Source organism: Dermochelys coriacea, chromosome 1 (genome assembly GCF_009764565.3).
Source record: "Dermochelys coriacea isolate rDerCor1 chromosome 1, rDerCor1.pri.v4, whole genome shotgun sequence".
Classification (NCBI taxonomy): domain Eukaryota; kingdom Metazoa; phylum Chordata; order Testudines; family Dermochelyidae; genus Dermochelys; species Dermochelys coriacea.
Genome location: NC_050068.2, coordinates 163,790,375 through 163,817,690, shown reverse-complemented (window position 1 = coordinate 163,817,690; position 27,316 = coordinate 163,790,375). Strand labels below are relative to the sequence as shown.

Here is a 27,316-nt window from a genome sequence, read left to right as displayed (position 1 = left end):
GACAGGGCTGGATGGAGGCAGAGACACCACATGTCCTTCTGTAGGCCACCCACCACTTGGAGTCTTGTGATTTCATCTGTATCTCAGCTTTGATTATTTTTTTTAGTAAGTTTCTAGTTCTCATGGTTGTGAAGAAGACATTGAAAATGTGACCTAAGCATAACCAATATAGTGACATCTGCCTGAGTCTGCCAACAGCCTGAACCAGTAGCTCTGAGAAGGGCGAACTTCCCCGTGCTTCTCACTGGAGTGGGAACTCCAAGACCCAGCATGCTGACATGACTCCACAACAGCCACCCCAGCAGATACACCTTGGCTGCAGAGTAAATAGGGGGACCCACTTGCTGCCATCCCTGCCCATCCGCTGGGGAAAAGGGACCCCTGTTGTTGTCCCTGCTGCACCCAAGGGAAGGAGAACCCCTTGCTGACATCCTTGGCGGAAGAAGAGGGATCATGCTGCTGTTCTTGCCTCCCTTAAAAAGGCAAGTTGCTTGCCCCTGCTACTCCAGTTGGGGTCTCCACAGGGGCCCCTCTGTCATGGTGTCTCTATGGCCCTGGATTGCCCTAATTCAGCCCTGGTCCCAGGGTGAAAGGCTACAGCCTGTGTTATGCAGGAGGTCAGATTAGATGTCCATGGTTGTCCCTGTGGTGCACAGCAGAGAGAATCCTGTTGCCATCTACCTACTACTTGTGAGCTCTAAGGCAATGCACACAGGAAGCAGCAAAATGGAAGCAGTAGCAGTAAAGGCTGCTGGGAGCTCACCGGCACTAGGACGTGTGGAAGCAAGGAGAGTCATCCAGCAGAAGCAATGGCAATAGCCATGGCAATGTCGGCAGCCTGGCACTAACTTCAGTGGAGCTTCGCCAGGGGCCAGTGCTTTTTTTAATACCAACATCATTCATTTGCATGCTCTGAGCAGGCTGATCATATGGTACGAGACTACGTGTGCTTTTGTCTAGCTCCTCACAGGTTAGTGTGTTGGAAAACCTATTTTCTCTGGGACTCGCTTAGGGGCAAAATGATGTGTAAAATGGCAATGCTCTTTTGGGGAGGAACTCTCTCTTACTAGGTGTTTGCACATTCCTAGTCCAGTGTTCTGAGCTGGGGCCTATGCATCATCATCCTGGCCAAAGACCATTACAAACCTTCACAACAAAGAGGTCTCGGCCTCATTAGAGTAAATCACTGCTATGTCTAAGGTGTGACGTAAGTGCTTTTCAGCTCGGTTTCTGCATGGTACTTGTTCAGAAGAAAAGTTAATGTGTAATTCACTTTTTAAAAAACGTGTTTCATCCTCTCGCCTCTACCAATGCTCTCCCTCCAGGTCAGGGTCGAGACATGTCAAAGAGACCAGCATGGAGAGGCTTGCCCAGCTTCTGCCTGTGCTGTACCTGTTCCACATGAAGTACAAGGACTTCGCCGTTAAGAGCTGTCATCAAGCTGACATCTTTCATGAGCCTTCCTTTGGAATATAAATCATTTCAAAGAGGAAGTGTAAGGAGGGGAAGAGGACTTCTGGTGGAGCTATCTGGTAGACATCAGAGTAGGAAGCTGATGAGAGGTGAAGGTATCTGCACTTGAAAAAAACAAAAAAAACCCCAAAATTAAATTAAAATGAGGGTGGCTGTAGGCCAGGGTCAGATAGGTGCTGCCATGGGCTCAACATGCCAAAAGGGTGCTGTGGCTCTGGGAGGAGATCCACTGCAAGAGAACTGGATCTGGCCAGAAGAGCTTCGTGCTTGAGGAGCCCATCTCCTGCAGTGTGAGCTCCAAAAGGAGGCTGGATGGCCAATAAAGGGAAGGTTTCAGAGTAGCAGCCTTGTTAGTCTGTATTCGCAAAAAGAAAAGGAGTACTTGTGGCACCTTAGAGACTAACAGATTTATTTGAGCATAAGCTTTCTTGAGCTACAGCTCAAGTGAGCTGTAGCTCAAGAAAGCTTATGCTCAAATAAATCTGTTAGTCTCTAAGGTGCCACAAGTACTCCTTTTCTTTTTGCGAATAAAGGGAAGGTACACCATCTGAAGCACCGAGGGGAAAGGCAAAGGAAATGGCAAGGCTGGGGCAGAGGAACTGGGAAGCTACCCAAGGGAGGAATCAGAGTATTATAGGACTGGAAAGGATTTTGAGAGTTCTTCTAGTCCAGTCCACTGCATTCAAGGCAGGACTAAATATTATCTAAACCATCCCTGATGGGTGTTTGTCTAACCTGCTCTTAAAAATCTTCAATGATGGAAATTTCACAACCTCCCTAGGCAATTTATTTCAGTGCTTAATTACCCTGACAGTTAGGAAGTTTTCTTAATGTCCAATCCAAACCGCCCTTGCTGCAATTTAAACCCATTGCTACAATTTAAGCCCATTGTTGCTTGTCCTATTATCAGAGGTTAACAAGAACAATTTTTCTCCCTCCTCCTTGTAACAATCTTTTATGTGCTTGAAAACTGTTATCAGGTCCCTCCTCAGTCTTCTCTTCTCCAGACTAAACAAACCCAGTTTTTTCAATCTTCCCTGATAGGTCGTGTTTTCTAGACCTTTAATAATTTTTGTTGCTCTTCTCTGGACTTTCTCCAATTTGTCCACATCTTTCCTGAAATGTGGCACCCAGAATTGGACACAATACTCCAGTTGAGGTCTTATCAGCACAGAGTAGAGTGGAAGAATTATTTCTCATGTCTTGCTTACAAAACTCCTGCTAATACATCCTAAAATGATGTTTGAGAAGAGTAAGAGCTGGAAGGATGGGGGTGGGGGAAGCGGGGAGAGGAAAGGTACTTATAGTCGTGACTTGAGGAGGGAAGGAAGGAAAATAGAAAATTCTACTCTTCGGGTGACAGTACACCAACTATGCAGAAAAGGTCTTTTACTGTGTCTCTATGCAGTATTCAGCACATCACGCTGAAGTTATTCAAGGGGCCTTTTTTTCATTTTTTAAAAAACACATCTTGACCCTTTGCCTGTAATGTGGAATCATGGATCAGTACAGAACAAGTTATGTCAATGTATAATCTTAAAAACCTTCATGGTGTTCTTTTAAACTTTATGGTATTACAGTAATTACAAACTCAAAGAGTGTGGTACACTGTTAGTCACTAAGATTACATTAGTTTTCAGCCAATATTTAACTTTCCAGTAAGATTAGATTTAACGTTTCATTTAATATAAACATAGAACCTAGAGTACAATGTGGTTATTTCACTGTCCAGTATATAGCTTAGTCCAAGCTGCCAGTTTCTTGAAATTTAAGATTTTTCTCTTCCCTTCAAGATTATTGTAACATTAGCAAGTGAAGTTTTAAAATCTCAATTGTTGCTGTGAATTTCATTACACGAAGGCACAGAAGAGGTAAGTTTCTGTTAATAATTCTTCATTTCCAATAGAAAAAATCTTTTCCACAGGAAATCATAAATAATAAATAAAATGGAATGTTCATGACTATTTTTAATTGTACTTATTTTCACAGAAAATTAATTAGGTCATCTTAATCTTACACAGTTGTGTGAACATGTGTGTTCACACACACACACACACACACACACACCCATTCAAGGAGAAGATATGTGATAGTAGGAGGCCATTTAATTGAGCAGATGAAGACGTAACAAGATCGAGTGGCTGGAGGATGAAGTTAGAAGAATTCAAATTGGAAATAGGATGAAAATTCTGATCAGAGAGGATAATTCCTCATTGCAGCAGCTTACCAAGGGATGTGGTAAATTCAGCATCACTTTAAGTCTTTACATTGAGATTGAATTGGATACTCTAGCTCAAACACAACTCATTGGGCTTGATAGTTTTTATGCATGCAGTAACAAAGAATAATATCCACTGAAGAAATTACTGGTTGAAATTCAAAGGCCTGTGTTATGCAGGAGATCAGATTAGATTATCATAGTGGGCCCTTCATGTCTTAAATATCTGTGAAGTTGTGATCCAATCACAGCTTTTAATTTTATTTTAAACAAGAAAAAAAAACACCCTAGGAAATAAACATTTTGTTTGAGCTTTTAGACAAGGAAAATCTAAAGTTACAATTCCCACCGCAATCATGATACACCACAATGCGCAGAGAGAAATGCAGTAACGTGGCATACTGTGCAGTAGCATCAAATATTACAGATACAACTATGGGCAAATCCTACCCCTGGCTAGAGGGGGACCTCTGGCCATGGAACTGGTGTGGTTCCAGTATGTAACAAGGGCAAAATTTGGAGGGGGCTGTGTAGGGGGCTGTATTTCCAATGAGATATTCCAGCAGCAAGAATGGGACAGGTAGAGGCACATATTCTGGGTTGGGACTGGAGAATCTGCTACTTCACACTCTTCCCATTCTCCCCACACCCCACCTTGGGGTGCAAAGGCCACAGCGGGTACTGCAGGCACTGTGCATCTGTAGTCTCTGGGTAATAGCTCTGCAGCAACACCTGCCTGAAGAGCAGGATACCTTCCTCCTGTCCCTCACTCTGTCTGGCACTCAGCTAGCACTTTGGGGAGGGGGGGCGGCTACATATTTGGATATTATGCTCTTACAAATGCATTTGTGTGTGTTGCATATGGGCATGCCAGATTTCATTTTTTTAGATGAAACAAGAAATGGATGGCTGAATTCTGTGTTGATATACCTTGTGTAGCCCCATTGATTTGAATGGCACTGCCCTGGCTGCTAGTCAATACAGAAGTTGACCATTCCTACTGAGCCAAATCTTAAGGGTCTTACTCAGCTTTTACTGAGTCCTAACTTAGACAAAGCTCTTCATTTTGCCAGACTGAAACAGAACTTAACTAAAAACTGAGTAAAGACCCACTTGATCCCCTAAACACATGATAAAATGCAGACACTTGGGACCAGATCCTCAGCTGGTCTAAACTGGCACTAAATTTTATGCTAGCTGAGGAAATTGACCCTGCAGTTGTTATAGTACAGAATTAAAAATATCTATATATTTGTTTTCAATGGCAGTGCACTGGAAATATGGTGGATTTACGAAACTTCACCCAGATATTGGAAAATGTTTTCAAAAACACATTTCTTAACTACATGAATAACTGGCGCCGGAACATGACAGCGGAACAAGATGCGCTGCAAGCGACAGTTGATGCAGAAAACTTTGATTACGTTATCTTGTACCTCATTGTAATGATTGGAATGTTCTCCTTCATTATTGTGGCTATCCTAGTGAGCACGGTAAAGTCAAAGAGGAGAGAGCACTCTAATGACCCGTATCACCAGTACATTGTTGATGATTGGGGTGAAAAATATAAGAGCCAGATTCTGAATCAAAACGACTTGAAGTGTACGATCCATGAAAACATCAGTGCAAGGGAGAAAACAATCCCTAGATTGCCTTGATTTCTTGGAGATCAACGCGAACAAACCATAAAGCCATGTATGTAATGTACTGTTTTCACTAGGATTCTGAATTGCCATCACATTGTCTGATAAATAGCCAGAGATGTCTAGGTATAGAACGTTCCAGAGAAATTAAATCTACTGCTTCACTGTGAGATTTTTGGGTGAGGCTACTTAGTTGGCCATCTGAGAAAGAGAAGTATTCATACTCTATTTTGATTTTCTATTCTGCTTGACACTAGAGAACATGAAAACACCTAACAAAAATTGCCCCCAAACTATGGGCAGATTTAAAATCTGAATGTGGATCTGACTCTGAATATCCCAAATCGAAATAATGGACAAAACCAAATCCCCAGATCTGAAGACATGGGAACTTCAAGGCGCTCAAAATCCAGATCACGATCCAAACAGGGCAGCTGGAGCTCATCTCTTACAATATAATAAAATCTTGTAAAATAAATCTATATGTAAACTGTCTGAACAATATTTTATGGTGCTAGCCATAGGAGATAACCTAACCCTCCATCCATTCAGCATGAATAACATTGATTTTACAATGCAAATTCCTATTAGCTCTCAATTTGATATTCTTCTATATCCAAGACAAACATTTAAAGTACAATACCTCAGGGAGTCCAGTTTTAACTCTACAGAGTTAAACCTCATCCTTTAAGCACCTGCAGGTGATCTGCACTGGGCACCACCCACCTTCCGGGGTTCCCCCCTTTGTGCCTTAAATCTTTGGAGAACCAAATCTTTCTCATAAAGCCTGGTGCTCTCTAAAATGTATAATACAGTCTTCCTTAGTTAATTGTCTGAGTTAATCCATCCTCTGTTTTATTGTCCAGTGGAGAAGGCTGGGAGCTGGGAGACCTGCATTATACCCACTTTTCAATGGTGTGTGTGGCAGTCAAGACCCTGAGAACCAGTGAGGTCCTGTCTGTGTGTGTGTGTGTGTGTTCACGCATGGAGTGGTGTAAGGATCCCAAGCATCGGACCGTACTCCAGCCAGACACACAGGCAGGGGTGAAAGTAACTGAGGCCACTCACTGGTACGGGGTGGCTCCGGCCCCCAGAAGGGGTGGGGTCTAGGGTGGAAGGGGCGGGGCTGGGGGGGTCGGCGTCCCCCAGCCCACCCTTCCAGTCCCGCTGGCCTGCACCGCCCAGGGCTCCCGTGCTGATTTAAAGGGCCCGGGGCTCCGGATGCTGCTGCTGCCATAGCGGCAGCGGCGTCCGGAGCCCCAGGCCCTTTTAAATCGCCAGCCCCATCAGCGGCCGGGGGGGGGCCAAAAGGGGCAGCAATGTTAAAGCACTGCAGGGTCCTTTGCCGCGGCAGTGCTTTAACATTGCTGCCCTTCCCCCACCCCTGTTGGTGGCCCTGCCAGTATGGACCCTACCAGCAGGGCCGCCGACAGGGGAGGCAAAAGGGGCAGGGACATTAAAGCGCTGCCGCGGCAACGCTTTAATGTGGGCTGGTTATGGGCCGGTGCGGGTTTTTTACCAGTACGCAGTACTGGCCCCTACCGGCGCGCTTTCACCCCTGCACACAGGTGCACTTTTTAGGTTTTCTTCCTGCATGGGAGGGGACAGGTGGGTGGGTTTCTGCTCAATGTGAACAGGTTTCTCGAGGCAGTGAGCTGTAGCTCACGAAATCTTATGCTCTAATAAATTTGTTAGTCTCTAAGGTGCCACAAGTCCTCCTTTTCTTTTTGCGAATACAGACTAACACGGCTGCTACTCTGAAATCGAGGCAGAGACGACGTCTTCTCCTATGTTAGTAAATCATCACCAGGCTGGTGCTCAAACAATAACTGTAGGTGGGGCTGGTAGCAGCGCCTGTTATCATTAAGGCACATAGGAAAAAGGGGTGGGAGCTGGGTGCGGATGGATACGAGCAGACAGGGAGGAGGCAAGAGCTGAAATGGGGACCAGGAACAATGGGATGAATAGGAGAAGGGCAGGAACTGGGTGGGGGGTGAATTGGAGCAAGGAGATAGGGAGATACGGTGGTGTTGGGATGGATAGGAGCAGAGAGGGACAGAAACAGGCTGAGGGCACAGGCGCAGGGCACAGGCGCATATCTGGGTTTGTAATCACTATAACGCACTGCTCTCCAGAACTTGGAATAGAACCCAGGAGTCCAGAGTCTCTACATTTCTCTGCCATCAGCAAATAGCTATCCTGCTAATGGCTGGACCGCACACAATATAACACTCTATTAGTGCTACCAGTTATTCCATTAGCTCAAGTGGTCGAGGTCTGTTGTGTGGATCTAAAAGTCCCAACCCTGCTGATGAGTGATGTGAGGGTCAATATGATTCTACCATGATGTGATTTCTGGTTCCTCAATTTGTTTTATACAAAAAATAGGAAAATACATTAAAAATAGTACATGAAATGAATGTGAAGGCTGCAAAGTCAAGCACCCAGAAGTTAGGAAGTACCAGAATTCAGATTGCCTGAGCAATATTAATTCAGCTCCAAGTGTGTCTGTGTTATGATACAGTCTTTAATTACATAATCACATACTATTTTTTCCACATGACCCCTGCTTCATTCAGTGCACAGAATGGACCTGTGCTGGGATGAATTAGGGTTGTGTAGTGAGTGAGGCTGTTGTGTGCAGCAGGGCCTGCCCCTCATGCAGGACGACTTAATCCAAACTTTTCACAAGTGGGTATTAAATGTGTGTTTCTCATTTTTGACTGCCAGGCTTGAAACCCTGAGGACAGATGTGCAGAAGTGCAGAATGCTCACAGCTCCACCTGAAGTCAATGGGAGCTCTGTTTTGAACATATAAAGTGCTACAGGATGCTAAGTACTTTGAAAACTCAGTCCCTACATGTCTCAAGTTAGGCATCCAAACTTAGCACCTACAGGTCTGCCCTTTGCGAGTTTGTTACCCATGGGATTCAGTGACAAAACAGCCTTCTGAAAACTACACAAGAACGCATTTAGTAGGAACAATGTATTTAGAGAAAAAAGGATTTTAAAACAACAGTTTTCATGCATGTCTATCTGTCCTAAAATTTTACACTGTCCTGATGGTAAACTAGTCAGACCTAGCTTCTTTGGATACCCCAGCGGGTGCCTGCATAATTGTCTAGTCCCCCCATCTCTTGACCCTTTAAAAACATTTATGGTCCTCTTTATCTCCTGTGTTTCATGGCTTTGGCCTTGCTCAGTTTTGTAAGTTGGTGTCAGGAGGTAGAACCTTCACAGCTGATAGTTTAGGCATTATCTTAACAACCTTTATGTGGCAGGGGTGACCACTGTTTCCCTGCCTGCTTGTTTTTCCTGGCAGCCCTGTTCACCCAGGATAGTCATATAGTAAACATCTCAATAACCAAGCCAACATACAGTATTCATAAATTACTACAGGGCAGTTCCAAATTCATCATAATAACATATATCCCAAGATGTGATACCTCAGGGAAGTGCAGGCCATGGGCAAGACTCCATTTAAAGTCACTCTGAAACATGGTTTTTAATGGAATGGATCCTTTATTTCATAGAAGGTTTCAGTGCCGACCATAACATGGTCATAGTGAGGGACTTAGGCTCAGATCCTCAAAGACATTTAGCTAAATACACTTGAGAATGTGGGCTTTTAAATGCTCCCTGCACAGCCTCCTCTAAATAAATTATGCAGCCTGAAGCGTCACCAGGATTTTCCTGGCAACAAACATTGGATCAATACATCCCACCATGTTAGCAATATCATGTAAAAAAAATTTCTGTGATTTCTAAAGGGCTAGATTCTGACCCAGACCACACACCTGGGCAGGAGGGTCAGAACCCTCTTCGCTACCTAGGTTATAGGCTACCTGGGCATTGGGTGTGGGTTGCCAGGGATGTGGGGCACTGCATGCCTGTTTCTTTCTCCCTAACCCAAGTAGGTGGTGGGAAGTGAGAGGAGCTGAGGCACCAGGTTGGGGATAATAATTTACGGCTGGTAAAAGCGAGAAGCAAATGACTACCCGTTGGAGCAAGGAGGGGATTGAGGCTCCCAGCACCACAGTTCATTCTCTGCATTACTCCTGGGGTGGTGCAGCAACATGTCCCCCTTACTATGGCTTATGACACTAAGACACAAAATAGTTAGGACCAAATTCTGCTCAGGCACACCAGTGTAAGGCCACGGTAACTTCATGTACTTCACTGATTTACATAGGTGAGACTGTAAACAGAATTTGTCCCTAAACTTTTGCCAGTGCTTTGGTCTGTGAGCTGAGCATGGTTTCATTGCACACATATGGAAAAGGATAACCATAGGACATGAAAATCTCTTGAGAAATTCACAGTTTAGGCATTAATTTTTTCATCACTAGAAAGTCCTGTTCTATTTCTATCCAAGTTACTTTGCTTATGGCCTTCTGTTTCCATTTAGCTGCCATTTTACAGTGAGCAGCTATGTGTGTTTGGAGTAACAAAAATACATCAGAGTCCAGCAGGGGTGAACTAGAAAGACAATACTTGTGCTATTCAAGGAATGCTGTCAGGTCAAAAATCATGTATTGAAAATAATAATAATATATAAATATAAATAAGACATAATATGTCATGTAGGGCTACATGGCAAACCAACCCCATTTGCTATTCAAACCGAAGGAGTGTTGCGGTTTTTTTGCATGTAATTCATTTAGGTTGGACATTGAAACTATAGAGATTATCTGCCTTGCAGAGACGTTGCATGAACTCTTCAAACATGGAGGGACAAATGCACTATCTGGGTCAGATCCTCAGCTACTGTAAGGTGACTTTAGCTTTATTGCTCCTCAGCTGTATTGACTTCAATGGAGTTGTGCCAATTTACACTTGCTAAGCATCTGGCCCCCATTTACTTAAACCAATAACATGTATAAAATTGTATCAGAGCAATTCTTTGAAAACATTCTTTAAAAAGAAGCAAACTGCCCACATTTCCTGGTTTCCTGTATTCCTTGTTATGGTATCTTAGGACCTGTTGGAAAACAGGTAGTGCATTATTGGGTGACTCTTTCTGGCTCCCATTAGCCCAAGGCTAGGAGAGATGATCAAGCAGCTAGAACACTAGACTAGGATTCAGAAAACTTGGTTCTGTTCCCCGCTCACCCACAGTCTTCTTTTGTGAGCTTGGGCAAATTAATCTGTCCTATGCTTCAGTTCCTCACGTATAAAGTGGGAATAGCACTTTCCTACCTTGGAGGGGTGTTTGTAAGGATGATGTCTGTTAATGAGTAAGAGGTGCTCAGACATAAAAGTGGTGGGGACCATAGAAGAATCTAGATCAATGGGGGGGGGGGGAAGAGGGGTTCCTTGTCTTGTGTTTCAGGGACAGATAAGGTGATGAGATGGGTATAGCACTTCAACCTGAACTACCAGGTACAGGTTAGTTCCAAAGCAGATCTTAGTTAAGACTGTCTGCAGGTAATGGTCAAACTGCCATAGTGTAAAGGGTTTAAAGGTCAGCCAGCACAGATTCATGTCAAAAGCATGTATCTACCTCACACAGACAGTGCATAGGCAACTATGAATGTGGGATGTTGTGGGTACTTTAACTCTGGATTTCTTCTTTTCAACATCTGTAGAACAAGCTCTCCGCGTGTTCTACCAGGTGTCATTCTAAAAGGACAAATTCCACATTATCACTGTGAATAATATACATGGTGTTAAGTGTGCCAAAACGTGCACTGTGCACGTTTGTTTTATGGAGGTACAGTGGAAAAAAGGGTTAACAGCTAGATATCACTGTGGCATGCTGGGAGCTGTAGTTTGCCAGCTGCAAGACTTCTGGTATTTGTAGTTTGTTTCCACTTCCCCTCTGTGTGTAATGGCTGCCTGCTGCAAGGTATTGTATCAGTTTGTTCTCTTTGGGGAGGTCTTATTTTTAAAAAGAATCCGTGACCTAGGGGTATCTATAAGAGCTAGACTTTCAGCACAAAATGCAAACCTTAAACAAAGTGAGCTTCAGATAAAGTTGTGTTTCTGGGCCTGATTCCCTGTTGGTTTACATCTTGTGGTGGCATTGCTATTAGTTCAGAATAGAAACACCTTACATGCATGTGCAAGGCAGTTCAAAATTAGGCTCTCTGTCTTTTTCTGGGCTATGTCCATTTCCCCAATCCATCTCAGCAACTTTATTGGACGCTTGTTGGACATTTTGAGCCCCAAATTTTGTAAGGAACCCCACCCCAGCTCATTAAAGTGGTTTGATATGATTTTCAAATTCAGTAAAAACATATTTGACTGGATGTGACCATCCCCTGGAGTATTGGAACCCAAGCACTGTTGCAGAGTTTTCGGGTATGAGAACCTGAAAATAAAATTGGCACTCGTCTAGTCAATTTCACTTATGTTTAGTTTCTCTGTCTCAGCTGAGTGAAGGAAATGAATAGCAGAAAGAGAGTGAAAATTAGTGTGTTGAAAAAATTATTTCAGTTTCCTGAGCTGTGTGTGCAATTCAGGTACAGTGTAGGTGACAGCTGGGAGAGGACATCCATTGGGAAGTGACTTGTTTGGGGATGAAGAGTTAGCGGGGGGGGAGCAGAGGTAGCAGGGCCCAAGTACAATGGCAGGGGAAGGCAGCACAATCAAGCAGTATATGGGTAGGGGACAAGCACTGGAGCGTGATGGGTAGCTGGTAACTGGCAGCAGGAAAGCCAGGCAGGTGCAAGGCAAGCCGAGGGGTGCAAGGCAAGTGGGAAGGAATGGATATAGGGGATGTTAAGAGGGAAGCATGCAGATGGAAGAAGCAGCAGCAGTATGGTGGTTTGCTGGTAGTGAGTGCAGCAGTGGTGGTGGCATTGCAGAAACCTCTCTGATCTAAATGCAGTCTGGCATGTGACTAAAGTGATGTGCTTGGACCCGGGGGGTTAACAATCTGAGGTGCTGCAGGCATTTGTAATATGATTTTAAATCTGACACTGTCCCTTTAAATTTCCCTTTGCTCCATGTTTAATTTCCAGAGTATGGAGTATCTGAGGCTCTGTTGGAGGGGCTGTTAATACATCTGCTCTCTACAACTCCAGGTATGAAGAGCTCAGTGGTATTGTATATTTTTGTTGTTCATTTAACTCACTGCTCTCAACTACACTGGTTTGAACCCAGAGTAACTTCGCTGGCCTCAATTGAGTGACTTTTGACTTATGCCAGCGTAGCCTATAGTAGAATCTGGGCCGCTATGTTTGAGCTAGAAAAGTATCTGGATCCGCCTGGCCCTGAATGATTTCATCCTGTATCACATGTGCTGTTGGGTTTTGAGGAATTGTGGGAGTGGCAGTCCAGGGTCAGATTCTCTTCTGCCGTGTCACACACTGGCTTTTGGTCTGGGTTTGTAGAGCCATGCTGGAGTATCTTGGTCCCATTCTCAGAGAGCCCAGCCTGACACACAGTGTAGCATCAGCAAGTCAAGCCCTGTGATTGTTTCTCTGCCTAATGGCATGCTGTAAAATGTATCGGTGGTCTCTTTAAATATGTGAATGAGGGGAAGCTAGCGAGATCAGCAAGATGGGGAGAGATGGTCCGAAGAAGAAAACGTGGTTTCTGTCCGAATGGAAGGAGGATACACATTCTTTTAGCGCAGGTTAGAGTCTGCCATCACCTTACTGTAGGTGCAATCAAATAAATTCTATTTTGCCCTTGTATGCTGCCTTTCATCTCATAGCGCTTTATATACTTTAATTAAGCCTCACAACACCCCTGCCAGGTAAAACAGTATTATAAGCCCCGTTTCACTGCTGGGTAAACAAAGGTATCAGTAGGCCACGGGAGTTTCCCAGCCAACATCGCATAAGAGGCCTCATTCCCCACTACCTTGCACTGTGTCTAGTCACTTACAGCTGTGCATAGCTGATGCGAGACTGAGTGAGTGGAGGATTATGGTTTGGGAGCAGAGGTAGAGAGGAAGGATGGTCCAGTGGTTAAAACAGCAGCCTAGGCCTTGAGAGTCCTGGGTTCACTTCCCTGCTCTCTACTTTGAGTCATTGTGCCTCAGTTTCCCCATCCATAAAATCAGGATAATGCCTTACAGAGGTGTTGTGAGGATAAACATGTTAAAGATTATGAGGTGCTACTATGGTGGTGGTCATTTTATGCACATTTGCATGGGGTAGATGACTATGCGACGTGCAAGTCAGTGGTGAATTGAACCCTGGAAGTCTGTGGCTATGCTCAGAGTAGAGCTCAGGTCACCTGTCACTCAGTCGCTCTCGTGACTTAACCACAAGATCTCCTCGGAAATCCTGACAGCGAGTGAAGGTGACCTCCTTTGCACTGAGCTGGGTCTCCTTTCCATTACCCTTGTATTTATTAAGAGAATATACATTTTCAGGGGGACAAATAACAGCTGAGTGTAGATGTTTTTAAACTCCTATCTTTGCCTTATCTGCCTTTGAAAAAGCAAACATGAAACTTCGGATTGTTTATTTGCCTGCCTCCCTTTAAGATAGCATAACCTTGAGAGTACAATGTGTGAGCTTTTTTGTTTTTAAACCAGTGATGTCAATGCTAATAAATGTTTCTTTTAAACTATGAAGCAGTGAATCCTGCCTTTCAAACTTACACATACAGGCTTTTTTCTTCTGCCAAGATTTACCAGGCCTGGGTCAAGATGGGGAAGCAGGAGAACCCAAGCAGTCTAAAGTAGGATTAAGTGTGGCTCCTGGAGGTTGGGGACATCAGAGAGTGGGTATGCAACACTGATATATAAAGGCGGCTTCAAAGCCAGTTCACAACAGTGAGTAAAGCTGATACTGTAAGTAGGAGAGATGGCAGGAGGTAGGAGCTCTCACAGAGAGTTCTGATTCTTAATTAAAATTCCACAGTACACAAAAAAGGGCCTGATTTTATTCTCACTTACCCTATTTGTGACTTCAGTGGAGTTACTCCTGATTTACACCAGTGTGTGGAGAATCAGGCCTACATCTCTCTAGACTTTATGCATTACAAAAACATTATGTGGCATAATTTGATAATTCACCAATCTCCTCCTCCTCCAACCACCATCCCCCCGAAACACCAAAAGAAAAACTAATTCTCTCAATAGCCAGCGATAACCAAATCTTTGCTTCCTGATTGACTCATTAGAGGTGACTACAGGTTTTGAACCTCTAAACACATCCCCTCTTCAGAGTATTTTTTCAGGAACATTCTAAAATTGAGCTAAAATTTAGTCTCTAAGATGCCACAAGTACTCCTTTTCTTTTTGCAAATACAGACTAACACGGCTGCTACTATGAAACCTAAAATTGAGCTGTTACACTTAAAGCAATTCATGGTCATGATGGAGATCTGTCTGGTTAAAAGGATTCTGGCCAACACTTTCAGAGCTGGATACCTCCCTGTAGGCTCCTCAATCCTATAGGTTTGAATCCAAACTATGTATTGAGAATTCTGCTCCCACAACTGATTTCAGCGTCAAGATCTACTATCCCAAGGGATAAAGGTCCCAAGGGCTGATAAATCTCATGGTCATTACAATTTTGAAGTAAATATCTGCTTAATATTCCTTTTTGCAGGAAGTAAACCACTAGTGGCTTGTTAGATCACACCTGCTATAATGCTTTGGCAAAAGTAGAAGTTATGAAGAGAATGCCACAAATGTCAGTTCCCATAAGGCTTATAGATAGTCACAGATGGACTAGTCCATTCAGTGCCCAAGGAATGAGTACTTCTCTATGATTGAAGACACTATGAGAGGAAAGGTTTCAGAGTAGCAACTGTGTTAGTCTGTATCCGGAAAAAGAAAAGGAGGACTTGTGGCACCTTAGAGACTAACAAATTTATTTGAGCATAAGCTTTCGTGAGCTACAGCATGCGTGCATCTGATGAAGTGAGCTGTAGCTCACGAAAGCTTATGCACAAATAAATTTGTTAGTCTCTAAGGTGCCACAAGTACTCCTTATCTTTATGAGAGGAAAGTAACTCATCAGCTCGTGCACACAGGATGGAGCAAGTTCAAGGGGCCATTCTCTTCCTTCCTTTTCACTCATGGATTCATTGAGCCGTTTGCACCATTCCAAATGCTTCCCTGTAGGTAGGTTATGCTTTTGTGCCACTTTGTACGAGTTACGCTCCTCAGATATTGGGCCTAATTAAATCTGCATTTCCTGATCAAAAGTGAATGAAAGAAGGGCTCAGACATAGCAAACAAACACATTTTCTCCAAGAGCCTGAGCTGTACTGCAGGCAGTCTGGGGTCTGTCTTATGGGCACACAGCTCCCTGCCCATGGTGAGGTAGTTAAGTGCTGCAAGAGCCTTAAGACCACTCACTTGATTCTTCTATTTTACTCAGAGGAGGATCAGTAAAGCAGAGCTATACGAACAATAAAAATAAGCCCACCATAACTGCAAGTGGTTAAGATGTGGTCCCCATTCTGCAGATCACACAGTGAGTCTCTTGTTTATGTAAACATGGGGCACACATAGGGAAACAGCTCAGGGACAGGTAAAGCATGTGTAGGGAAATCTATTTGTCTGATGTTCTGAACCCCATGTGTTTGATGTTCTGAAACCCCTGGATCAGCAGAGATAAAAACCAAAATGCAGAATCTCATCTGTATGCAGCTACCTTATGGCCGCTTGAGGCTCCTCAAGCATTCCTCAGCTGGAGATGTCAGTGCCAGAAGCTACAGCAAGCGCCCTAGGGGATCACTGACAGTGAGTTTGACTTTCAGCTGTTTTATTGTGTTTGTTATAGGAGGACTTATGTACAGTGTTTTTTTTTTCAAAATCCAGAAGCATATTTTCACTTCCCCCAGATGATACTAAAAACAAGAGCAATCGTAGCCCTGGGGATTCAAGCTCGGAGCAGGGCCTAAGGGATTAAAACCACAGCCTTGATTTTGGTGGGCTTGTTTTCCTAAAACATCTCATGGGGATACTTCATTTGCACACATGTCATGCTTCTTAAATCAGCCAGCATTGCATTTATAGTTGAACAGCTGCAGGGATTTGCTGTGTCTGGAAGGGCAGGGCCTCCACCATACAAACACATGACACCTGTTCCAGGCCTGTCAACCTTCAGCTCTGTGTAAGGCTCCCAGTGGCCGTTGTACCTGTCACTCAACCAGCTACAAAATAATCCGCTCCCTGTGAGGTGGTTACTGAACGTTCTTAGAGTATCATAGCAGTAGGCTCGGTGTGCTTGTCAGAGATGTGCAGCAAGGGCATGTCAAATGCAGAGAGATTGGCTCATTTCTTTCTTTATTTTTATTTCCTCAGCTGAATCCGCCTCCACTAGTTTCTTATAAATCTGACAAACGTTGCTGGGCTTAGGCTGTGGTGTGATCCGTGACATCGTCAGAGATCCAAGATGGTGGAATTTAATTGGCGGGTGAGGAGACTTTTGTTGTTAAAGCCTGGGGTGGGGTGGGGGGATGTTAAAGAGGAGCGTGTTAAACTAGAGCTGGGGATATTGTGTCGGAGTGTGTGTCTTTGTTTGGAATAAACGCCATGTTCAGGTTTAAGGGGATTTAACTGCAGCTCTCTGCCCATGGCATCTGGAGACTTAATATTTTATATATCCTACCATATATAGTCAGTGCCTTGCAAGTTGACTTTGCTGTGTGCCTATGAGTAAGGACTTTGCTGTGGGCCTCAGAGTACTATGGGCAGACGCTGTCTTGCTTCTCCGTACGCACACTCCACATGGCATTTGGCTCTGCTTATCTTCCTTTCTGTCTAATCTCCTTTCAAGGCTGTGCTGTAGCGCAGTTGCTGTGTTGTCTATACCATTCATCCCCATGTTGCTGTGTGGTATCCCTGGTACAGATATACCACTTAGTCAGCAGCACACCAGACACAATGACTTTCTTGAGTTGTGGCAGATTTTAATTAAAGCCACTAGCAGCTTCTTGATATTTTGGTCCTGTCTGGATGGGAAGTAAGAAATCACCTGAGGTTATAGCCAACTGGCATTTGGGGCAAATGAGAATATTGGCTTTGCTAGTACACCTAGAGATATGCATAAGGGCATCCTAACCCCTCTTAGCAGGTGTACAGTGCTCCGCTCTTTCAGGAATAATGAGTTGCCAGAGAGTTGTCATTTACTTTATTCTATTCTTATCTTCATTTGAGTAACATAGGGGCAGGGGAAAGCAGCTCCAATAAATCTTATAGTTTTATTTGGCTTGGAGACTCCTCATCAACATAACTCACCAGCAACCACACAACAGAACCACTAACCCAGGAACCTATCCTTGCAACAAAGCCCGTTGCCAACTGTGTCCACATATCTATTCTGGGGACACCATCATAGGGCCTAATCACATCAGCCACACTATCAGAGGCTCATTCACCTGCACATCTACCAATGTGATATATGCCATCATGTGCCAGCAATGCCCCTCTGCCATGTACATTGGCCAAATTGGACAGTCTCTACGTAAAAGAATAAATGGACACAAATCAGACGTCAAGAATAACAACATTCAAAAACCATTCGGAGAACACTTCAATCTCTTTCGTCACTCGATTAAAAGACCTAAAAGTGGCAATTCTTCAACAAAAAAAACTTCAAAAACAGACTCCAACGAGAGACTGCTGAATTGGAATTAATTTGCAAACTGGATACAATTAACTTCGGCTTGAATAAAGACTGGGAGTGGATGTGTCATTACACAAAATAAAACTATTTCCCCATGTTTATTTCCCCGCCACCCCTGTTCCTCAGACGTTCTTGTCAACTGCTGGAAATGGCCCACCTTGATTATCACTACAAAAGGTTTCTCTCCCCCCCACCCCCCTTCTCCTACTGGTAATAGCTCACCTTACCTGATCACTCATGCTCAAATAAATTTGTTAGTCTCTAAGGTGCCACAAGTACTCCTTTTCTTTTTGCGAATCCAGACTAACACGGCTGCTACTCTGAAACTCTTGTTACAGTGTGTATGGTAACACCCATTGTTCCATGTTCTCTGTGTATATAAATCTCCCCACTGTATTTTCCACTGAATGCATCTGATGAAGTGAGCTGTAGCTCACGAAAGCTTATGCTCAAATAAATTTATTAGTCTCCAAGGTGCCACAAGTACTCCTTTTCTTTTATTTGTAAAGCTGTAACTTATCCTCTTTTAAATTCCTCCTTAAAACCTACCCCTGCTGTGATGCCTACCAGTCACTCTTGATTAGCATTGGCTAGGCAATAGGTCAGCTGGGACTTAAATTTTTCCACTCAATTCTGTTTGCTTGCCCCATATTCCCATCCACCCCACCATGTTTGTCCATTTTGTCTATCTTATGAGTCCTTTCCAATACCCAGGCTATAAATTCAACGGGGCAGGGAGTATTTTCTCATCTCTGGTCTTAGTCCATTCATCCCTGGTGCAACAGGTTACACCATGAATGACTTTGGCTTATGAACTGATACAGGGATAGCTCCACACACGCATATAGATATTCCCTGCCACCTTGTGTACAAACAGTTTTCATGTGTAAATGATATTAATCAAAGCAGCAGTGCTACCAACAAACCTTGTAGCTGTCCTTCCTGAGATTACATAGATATGGTTGAAAGACAGCACAACCCCTACAAATTGTGATGAAGTTCTTTGCAAAATTAGGACCATGGGCTGCAGCTGTAGATGGTTATAGTATAATTTCGTATAAAGTCTGTGCAGTGTGGACAAATCAGCACCCTTAAACTTGAGCATTTCCTGATATCTATATTTTAAGTTGATAACTGTAATGGAGTGATAACATAGGGGGTTTTATTTGCATTATGTATTCTAATATTGTCAGAACTGAGTTACAGCATACTAGTAGTTGTAGTAAGTGAAAGGTTTGACTATCAAGTTACTTTGCACTGCTTTCAGGTGGGGAATTTGGCCAGCTGGCTCTTTGAAACAACATGCAGCGAAATTCTAGCATCTACAGTGCATTTCTGATACTGAAAGCTCCATTACATGTTGTCCGATCCTCTGCCAGTGTGTTTTAAAGTTCTTTGTTATGCAGTTTTTGCACTTAGATTTTCCACACGCATCTCTTATAGTATCAAATCTTTATAATGCGGAAAAGTTTGTGTAGCATCACGAACCCCAAGCATTCAAAATCATGAGTCAGGCCACAAAACCGCCCCCATGAGATTTAATAAATAAATAAATGTGGGGTCTTATTTGCTTTCCGGCTTTTGAGCTTTTAGGGGGTCACTTTTTCAAGCTGTCTTCTGCAGCCATGACGGCTAGAACGTTCTGAATGACAGCTGGGACCTGATTCTAGGAGCTGGCACTTTAAGTAAAACACCAGCTAGTGCGAGCCTCATCTTAAAATTGTGGGAGTTGGTAACGGTAAGTCGTATGGATGAATATTAACAAAAATTAGGCCTCAGAAGTGCAAACATTCATGTATGTGCTTAAAGCTGAGCATATGCATAACCTTTGCAGGATCCTGGCCTTGGTTTGGTTTCCTCTGAAGAATTTAATATTGGTCAATATCAGAGACATTATCAAATATCTTCTATCCTGAATTGAGCAGAGATCCTCCCACCCACCTATGCCCTGCTTACATTAGAAAAAGTACCCATTTACTGACAACGTGGGTAGTTTTTAATAATTTTATTACGATAATGTTAAAATAAAAGAAATGGTACAGAGTTTAAGCATAGAAGTTTCTGATTATCAGGAAATAAGATACAGATTACTAAAAGGGTGCGGAACATAGTTTCCCTTTGTCTGCACTTGCAATTAAGTTCAGCACGCACAGCTAACAACCATTCTCAGCTTTTTTAGTGTAGGCAGGACCCCAGCGAACCCTTCAGACCACACTGTAATGGATATTTATCACCTCATTGACTTGTGATGGTGACTAGAGCTTGGTTAAGAATAAATAACAAATAGTTTATTGACAGGTTTCAGAGTAGCAGCCGTGTTAGTCTGTATTCGCAAAAAGAAAAGGAGTACTTGTGGCACCTTAGAGACTAACAAATTTGTTTGAGCATAAGCTTTTGTGAGCTACAGCTCATTTCATCAGTTTATTCTGTAAATTTTTCTGTGTGCAAATTGTCTGCAAACAGATCTGTTTTCTCAGATTCAGCCATTACTCAGAATGATTGTCCAGATAGCTTTTGTGACTGATGTGTGGCCTGAAGTTATTCATAAGCAGCACATTGTGAAATATTCCTTATGAAATGTCTGAGCTCTTTTGGCTGGACACAGAGGTCACTGCAACCTGGGGAAGCTACTCAACACAAAAATTGGGGATGAGCCAATTGGATTTTTTTTTTCATGCAGAACTCTGTATTTTACTCACAGAAAAGCAGTTAACCAAAAAAAATTCAGTATGGAACACAGGGATTCCACAGATCAGCATTTGTTACCCATCTCTGGACAACAAAAACAGCCTTATCCCAGGGAACCTACAACTTCCTGTTTCTGGATCAGCTGCTTTTATGGCCCCTCCCTGGAGCTCTGAGTGGGCCAGAGAGGGAGTGAACTCAGGGTTATCTGGTCTCTGCACCCAGTACATGGTATATTTCTGTGTCCTGAATGGATGACATGCTTTTTTTTCAATATGCAGCACTCCCTTTTTTGGACCTTGACGTCTGCACAGGTATTCACAAAAACCATAGTCATTCCTCCCTCCCTCCTTCCCCTCCCCTCCCCCTTGAGAGAAAGGAATACACATCTCCTTGTGTCTGGATGATTGTCTCAACAGATCACCTTTATAGATCAATTTTAGTGCCTTGCATAATGACAGGTTTCAGAGTAGCAGCCGTGTTAGTCTGTATTCGCAAAAAGAAAATGAGTACTTGTGGCACCTTAGAGACTAACACATTTATTAGAGCATAAGCTTTCGTGAGCTACAGCTCACTTCATCGGATGCATCCGATGAAGTGAGCTGTAGCTCACGAAAGCTTATGCTCTAATAAATGTGTTAGTCTCTAAGGTGCCACAAGTACTCTTTTTCTTTTTATAGATCAATGTTACACAGAGCCTGGCAGCCACTGCTACGTGCCTTCAAGATCATGGCTTTGAGTGAACAAGAGCCAATTACAGCCTTCACAAACCCCCAGTATTAGTGGGGTCTGGTCACCATCCAAGACAGTGTCTTTATTTCAGAGGAAGATGGTGTCTGTGATTTATCAGTCATTGGCTTACCGCTCCTAAGCTACAATTCTTGACTCAACTCCAGCTCTTTTGGTCTCGTACATGAATACTTTGTGCAATTCCTGTTTTGTTTCCATCCTGCAATTGCAACAAACCAGTACATAAAGATCTTGGTCTAGAGCCAGTAATACCATTGCCTGATGAGCTCATTTTTGATATTATTTTGTAGCTACTTGATGTCGGGTCCAGGTAAGATGGTCATCAGCATGGCTAGCAGGCTCCATGTAAGAGGAGCACATTTGGGCTGTTGTGAAATTCAAGCAATGTTGTGCCAGGAGGAGTTTTGATATTTAACGGTTCTAGAGTTGTCATCCATCGTAATCCCTCTTTTCCGGCTGATGATTCTTCAGAAACCTGGGGTGAATTCCTGACTCCATTGAAGTCAATGGCAAAACTGAGTACATAAACTTCTAGGAAGGCCAAAAATCTTCAGCACTACTCAGGAAAATAACTTTGATCATGCCTAATGTCTGAGACGAGTGTAGGAATCAGGTGAATCCTCACAATTACCACTCAAAGTTTGCTTTCTGCAAATCTCTTGCAACATTCACTTAATATTTGCCCTTTAAGCAAACCATCTTGCCAGTAAACTAATTCACGGAAAAGCAAACATAGAAGGAGGTGTGAATACGGGCAAAGCAAATTCATTTACAAATTGAGATGAATTGAGGGAAATATTTTTCAATCTGCACCTGAACTCTGATCCACGTGGCTGGAGATTTCCTATGGGAAGAATGCATGCACTGCATTGCCATAGCATGAACACAGTCTTGAATAATACAGCTTCCATAGGGAAGATGTATAGTATGCCATAGATGTGCTTTAAATGTCACAGTTGTTCAAGTGTTGTAGAAACTCTGTTAAAATATATTGTTTTCTTTTTCAGGCTTTGGAGAATTTTCCACTGCTGATGTACATTTTGGCAGCTAAAACATTAATTCTTTGCTTGGCATTTGCTGGAGCAAAAATATATCAGAGTAAAAAACTTGAACAAAAAATGAAAAAAGAACATGAGGCAAAGCTGAAAAAGGAGGCAGAGAGGAAGGAAGATTGAAGAATCTTACAAGGTATAGAATTACTGGCTCAATTGGTGTGTGATAACAGCAGGAGGGCAATATACTGTTATAGCTCATTATGATGTTTTGGTTCTGATCTAGCTGGACTCAAGTGTTATCTCGCTCATCACCACTTCTCCTGTAGTCAAACAAAAATATTTCCTGTGGTACTTCAGCACATGCATGTACGCTAAGCAGTTCAATCCTCTACCTCTGACACAATGATCACCAGAAAAGTCACATTGTCGTGCATGACCGTTAAGAAATCTTCGTACAGATTCTCTTTCTGCTATGTATTCTGCAAAGCTTTTAGACCATGCTCAGCGCCTATGGGATCTGAGCACCAGAAGACAAGTTTAAATTGGGCTCAACATAGGGGTAACTGGATGAGCTAATGGTCCCTTCTGACCTTTAAAAAAAATCTAAGACTTTAAAGAAAACCCAAATCTCTCACATAGTTTAAGTATGTTACAGGACGAAAGTGCTTTAGCTGGAAGAGCAAAACTATATCGCAAGGAGTTCTCCGAGGTGGATATATCGTGCAAGTTTCACTACACAACAGGCTATGCCCTTTACTGGTATAAATGGACGCAATTTTGGGAGCTGTGAGTAGTGCTCGGTGCTTAAAGGTGTTGCATACCCTTGCCTCTGACTGGCTTGAGAGAGAGCTGAGCACACTCAGCATCTGATTGAGCCCATAGCATGGAGAAGTATAGTCGTGCCAGTATAATGTACATCATCTGGGATGTGGTACCAAGAAGAGTGTTGTCTTCTGCTCTAATCACTAGACTGCAGGGGGGATCAAGAGACGGGTGCTGTTCTCTGCTCTGCCACTTGTTCGCTATGTGACTTTGGACAAGTCACTTTCTTGCTCTGTGCCTTAGTTTCTGTATCAGTAAAATGGGGATAATATGACTTCCATAGCGCTTTACTTCTTTACATTTACAAAGTGTTGTTATTAGCAGAACTCCTGTTGCATTTTTAAATTAAGCTTCACCTCACATAAGAAATGAATTTTGATTTTTAAAAGTGTTAGCAATTTGGGCCCAAGTCCTGTCACCATTATTCTTCTTCCAAAACTCCTTCCTGGGTAAATGGGAGTTATGCATAAAAGCTGGTGGCAGAATATGACCCTAAGAATAAGTTGTGAGAATGCAGTGGTTGTCTATATGCCAAGTTGCTTCACCACTTTAGGTGCAGCTTCAGCTGTGATTTTAAACTGACTTAGTTAACTAGTGCACAAGGCTCCACAGACACTCCTATTTCAGTTTAAACCAGACTTATTGCAGTTTGGCCCAAGTTGATTAGGAACAGGTTTAAGGCAAATGGAAATAAATTCTATTCTTAAACTGAAATAAGAGTTTCCACACAGGAGTTTGCACTGATTTAACTAAACCTGTTCAACCAAACTGATGCAAGCTATAGACAAGGCCTAAGGAAAACAGCAAAGGGCAGATAGAAAAGTTTCCATGAGACACATTCATTCAGTATGATTCTGCATGTGAATCTAAACACTAAAATGGCAGCTGTCACTGTAGCAGACAGGGAGACTCCCTGTGTTCCAAATATCCAGTCAACAGCATGGCAGCATCATGCCATGCACCATAGGGAGGATCATTGTTAGCTGAGACAGGAAGATACAGAGGAAAATGTTTTGAATTTCTTCCGTGTATAGTCCTTTGATTTGGCATCTGGGAAGGACTAATTTATGAATTAGAAAGATAGGGAAGAACTATTCTCTTTCTCTATCATGTTTTATTAAAATTCTACTAGCTAGGGATAAGGTTTCAAAAATAAATATCCAGGGCTGATGTATGTGTGGGAGGAGAAGTGTTCAGGAGTCCTATCCCACCATTCAAGCCACTGGGACACAGCACTAGGGAGCTGTGGGAAAGTCTGGCTGTCACTGTGGCCTGAATTTGCAAGGGAACATGGTTTCCTGCCTAAGAGCTATACCCTGACCCTCCATTAGCTAGTGTTCAGACTATGGTCAGTAGCACTCGGCTACTTTTACAACAGCAGCGAAACCTACCCTGCCTGTGTCCCATCACTGGCCCGCCCAGTAGAATTCGGGCCAGAAGCATTCTTGGCACAAAAGTTATACCTGCCAGTGTTGGAGATTTTCCCCCCAAAAGGCATAATTTGGTCCTGATGTGTTTGGTCCTGATGTGTTTTGTTTCTGATTTATATTGCCTGTCATCTTAGACTGTGAACACTAGAGCAGGGAGCAGGTCCTCCACTTGGCACTGTACAGCAATGAGAATGTTTTGCGTGTTTAACAAGTAATAAAAATTTTGCTTGAGAGAGAGAGAGAGAGGCTAAACCAAAGTAGTTGCATCTCTGCTCCTGCCTGGCGTCCGGTTTCATGTGGAGCCCTTTCCTGGTGTTACCCTCTGAGAGAGCCATGCTGCCATGAAGTATGGGGAGGCCCAGGGAGTACTGAGGAGATGGGTCTCCACAAGAATACCTCGGCTATCCAAAGATGTCCCCAAGTCCTCAGGATCTCCTCACAGCTATTGGGACACTCATGGACTGGAGGATCAATTTCTTCTTCATTTACATGGGGAATGCTGGCAGTGGGAGGAACCCTCCAACCCAAAGGATGTTCTAACACAAGAGCATCAGAATGACCATACTAGGTCAGACCAATGGTCCCTCTAGCCCAGTATCCTGTCTTCTGACAGTGGCTGGTAGTACAGGGTAGTAGTTACTGAGTGATCCATCCCCTGTTTTCTAGTGCCAGCTTTTGGCAGTCAGAGGCTTAGGGACACCCAGAGCATGGGGTTGCATCCGTGACCATCTTGGCTAATGGCCATTGATGGACCTATCCTCCATGAACTGATCTTAATTCTTTTTTTGAATGTAGTTATCCTTTTAGCCTTCACAACCTCCCCTGGCAATGAGTACCACAGGTTGACAGTGTGATGTGTGAAAAGTACTTCCAAATGTTAGTTTTAAACCTGCTGTCTATTAATTTCATTGGGTGATGCCTGGTGCTTGTGTTATGTGAAGGGGTAAATAACACTTCCCTATTCTCTTTCTCCACACTGCTTTGTGCAATCCACATAGTGTTAAGGCTGCAGAGCTTTGTGTTTTGGCCATGGCTTTCCACATGGGAAAGCTGATTTAGAACAGTGGTTCTCAACCTTTTTGGGCTCAGCACACATTTGTAAATGTTTATGGCCTGTCACAACCCAGTAAATACTCTGAGGGTGGAGGGTCTGGGACAGAGCTGTAACTAGGCATTTTAGTGCCCAGGGCAAGCAAGCATATTTATGCCCCCTACCAGAGGTGATGTGTTGGGAAGTCATGTGCCTCCCCAGATATTTGGTTCCCCCCCTCCAACCCAGACAGCCTGGATGGTCTGTTTGAGGTTCATTGTGGGAGGAATTGGTGTGCCCTCCCTGAGCTCTGCTGCGTTGGGTTGACCCCACCGAGCCCCACATGGCATTACTGGCCTAAGCCACCCCTGTGGCTTTGCGCCCTGGGCAGCTGCCCCTCTTGCCCTGCCCTGGTTCTGGCCCTGCCCTGAGGTGGTTTCAGCGGATCCTACCCGGCACTCATCCCACAGTGGCAGCTTCTGTGCTGTGGGGCTGACTAGGCTTGGCTCTTGCGTCTGGGCGTTGCAAACTCCGGGGTTGTAGCACCACTCAGGTTTGGCCCCACCTCACTGACTGGACCAACTTTGTGTGAGTGGAGTTGTGACCTGGCTCATGGGTTGCAGTGCCACTCACTCAAATTTGGCCTGCCCAGACTCCCCTCATCATGACAGGTGGGCCAAACCTGAGTGGTGCTGGGACCCCAGAGGCTGCAGTGCCTGGAAAAGGGAGGCAAGCCCAGCCAGCCCACAGGAGCTGCCATGTGACCCTTCGAAACATTCTGGCGACCCAATTTTGGGGCCCAACCTACGGGTTGAGAAACCCTGATTTAGACCATATGTTGTAATCATAGCACATTTGCTGTTCTCACTAATTTAATCATTGTTTTTTCTCTGCAGATTTCCTGACATTTCCTGCTCATGTGGATACCTTTCCCGGGAGGGTGAAGACTTTCCTTAGATTGAACGATGTGTCAAAAAAATAAACCGTCCCCAAGCAGCATTCACTTAAACTGCATATTGACTTTTTATACATGTAATAAGAATATCCATCCTCTACTTTATACAATAAAGGTTCCTCAGTAGGAGCGGGCTGGGTCTCTGCTTACCAGAAATGCTGCACTTAAGGCAGGTGCTGTAAAAGAGGCTGTTCTTAAAATCAGCTGTGGAGTGCAGAAAGACAATCACTTCTAACTAGGAAATCCATCACAGGTGCTACAAGCTGGTGGAGATTGCAGGAGGCAGATAATAGAAAGCCCCAGTCTCTCCTTGCTCCTTTCTCAAGGCAACCAGCACTAGCTGCAGAGGGGAGCATGGGGCATGCCTAGTCCCGCCCCTGAACCCAGAATAACCAATCCAGCGTGTAAGCTGTCAGGGACAATATCCGTGTGTCTTCCTAGATCTACCCTACATGCAGCGCCTAGTGCACACTGTGCTGTACTGTAATAATAATAGCACAAATCAAACCAAAACTATTAAAACTTGGCAATTTCTGCTCTTCTGAGGAGTTGGAGGTTTCTCTTGCATTATTTTGCTACGCAGAGAACACTTAGAGATGCCAATAGTTACAGCTGCCTCAGTATTTCCATTATAAAGGGTCATTTGTCAGTGGCTTATAACTTCTCAAAGTTTCACCTTTGTGTCTGATATTTGAGGGAAAAATCAGGCCTGTGGCTCTGAGGTCACATTTCGGGCCTCTATATAGTGTAAGAGGTGACAAAATGGTGGC

At 43.7% G+C, this 27,316-nt stretch overlaps 2 protein-coding genes across 9 annotated transcripts; both read left to right on the top strand.

The window, feature by feature from the left end:
- Positions 1–3,179: 3,179 nt before the first annotated feature.
- KCNE2 (potassium voltage-gated channel subfamily E regulatory subunit 2) lies at positions 3,180–5,768 on the top strand. Its single transcript, XM_038386901.2, has 2 exons — positions 3,180–3,344; positions 4,960–5,768. The coding sequence occupies exon 2, from the start codon at positions 4,972–4,974 to the stop codon at positions 5,347–5,349; it is 378 nt and encodes a 125-aa protein (XP_038242829.1). The 5' UTR covers positions 3,180–3,344; positions 4,960–4,971; the 3' UTR covers positions 5,350–5,768.
- A 5,345-nt stretch (positions 5,769–11,113) lies between these two features.
- On the top strand, positions 11,114–26,675 carry SMIM11 (small integral membrane protein 11). Of its 8 annotated transcripts, none has more exons than XM_043507827.1 (6): positions 11,131–11,182; positions 12,300–12,362; positions 12,818–12,916; positions 16,556–16,667; positions 22,322–22,502; positions 26,488–26,675. In XM_043507827.1, exons 4-5 carry the CDS (start codon positions 16,647–16,649, stop codon positions 22,487–22,489), a joined length of 189 nt encoding a protein of 62 aa, XP_043363762.1. In that variant the 5' UTR covers positions 11,131–11,182; positions 12,300–12,362; positions 12,818–12,916; positions 16,556–16,646; the 3' UTR covers positions 22,490–22,502; positions 26,488–26,675. The 8 variants fall into 8 exon arrangements, with proteins under 8 accessions (XP_038237016.1, XP_043363762.1, XP_043363767.1 ...); XM_043507832.1 differs by having other exon boundaries at positions 11,136–11,182; positions 12,818–12,940; XM_038381079.2 differs by lacking the exon at positions 12,818–12,916 and adding an exon at positions 15,899–15,991 and having other exon boundaries at positions 11,145–11,182.
- The last annotated feature ends 641 nt before the right edge of the window (positions 26,676–27,316 follow it).

What these genes read in the sequence shown, in the direction of transcription:
- KCNE2 (XM_038386901.2), top strand. Translation starts at nt 4,972, where the DNA reads ATGGTGGATTTACGAAACTTCACCCAGATATTGGAAAATGTTTTCAAA.
- SMIM11 (XM_038381088.2), top strand. Translation starts at nt 16,647, where the DNA reads ATGGTGGAATTTAATTGGCGG. An exon ending in TGGTGGAATTTAATTGGCGG is followed by an intron (nt 16,668 to 22,321) that starts GTGAGGAGACTT and finishes TTTCTTTTTCAG; the next exon opens with GCTTTGGAGAATTTTCCACT.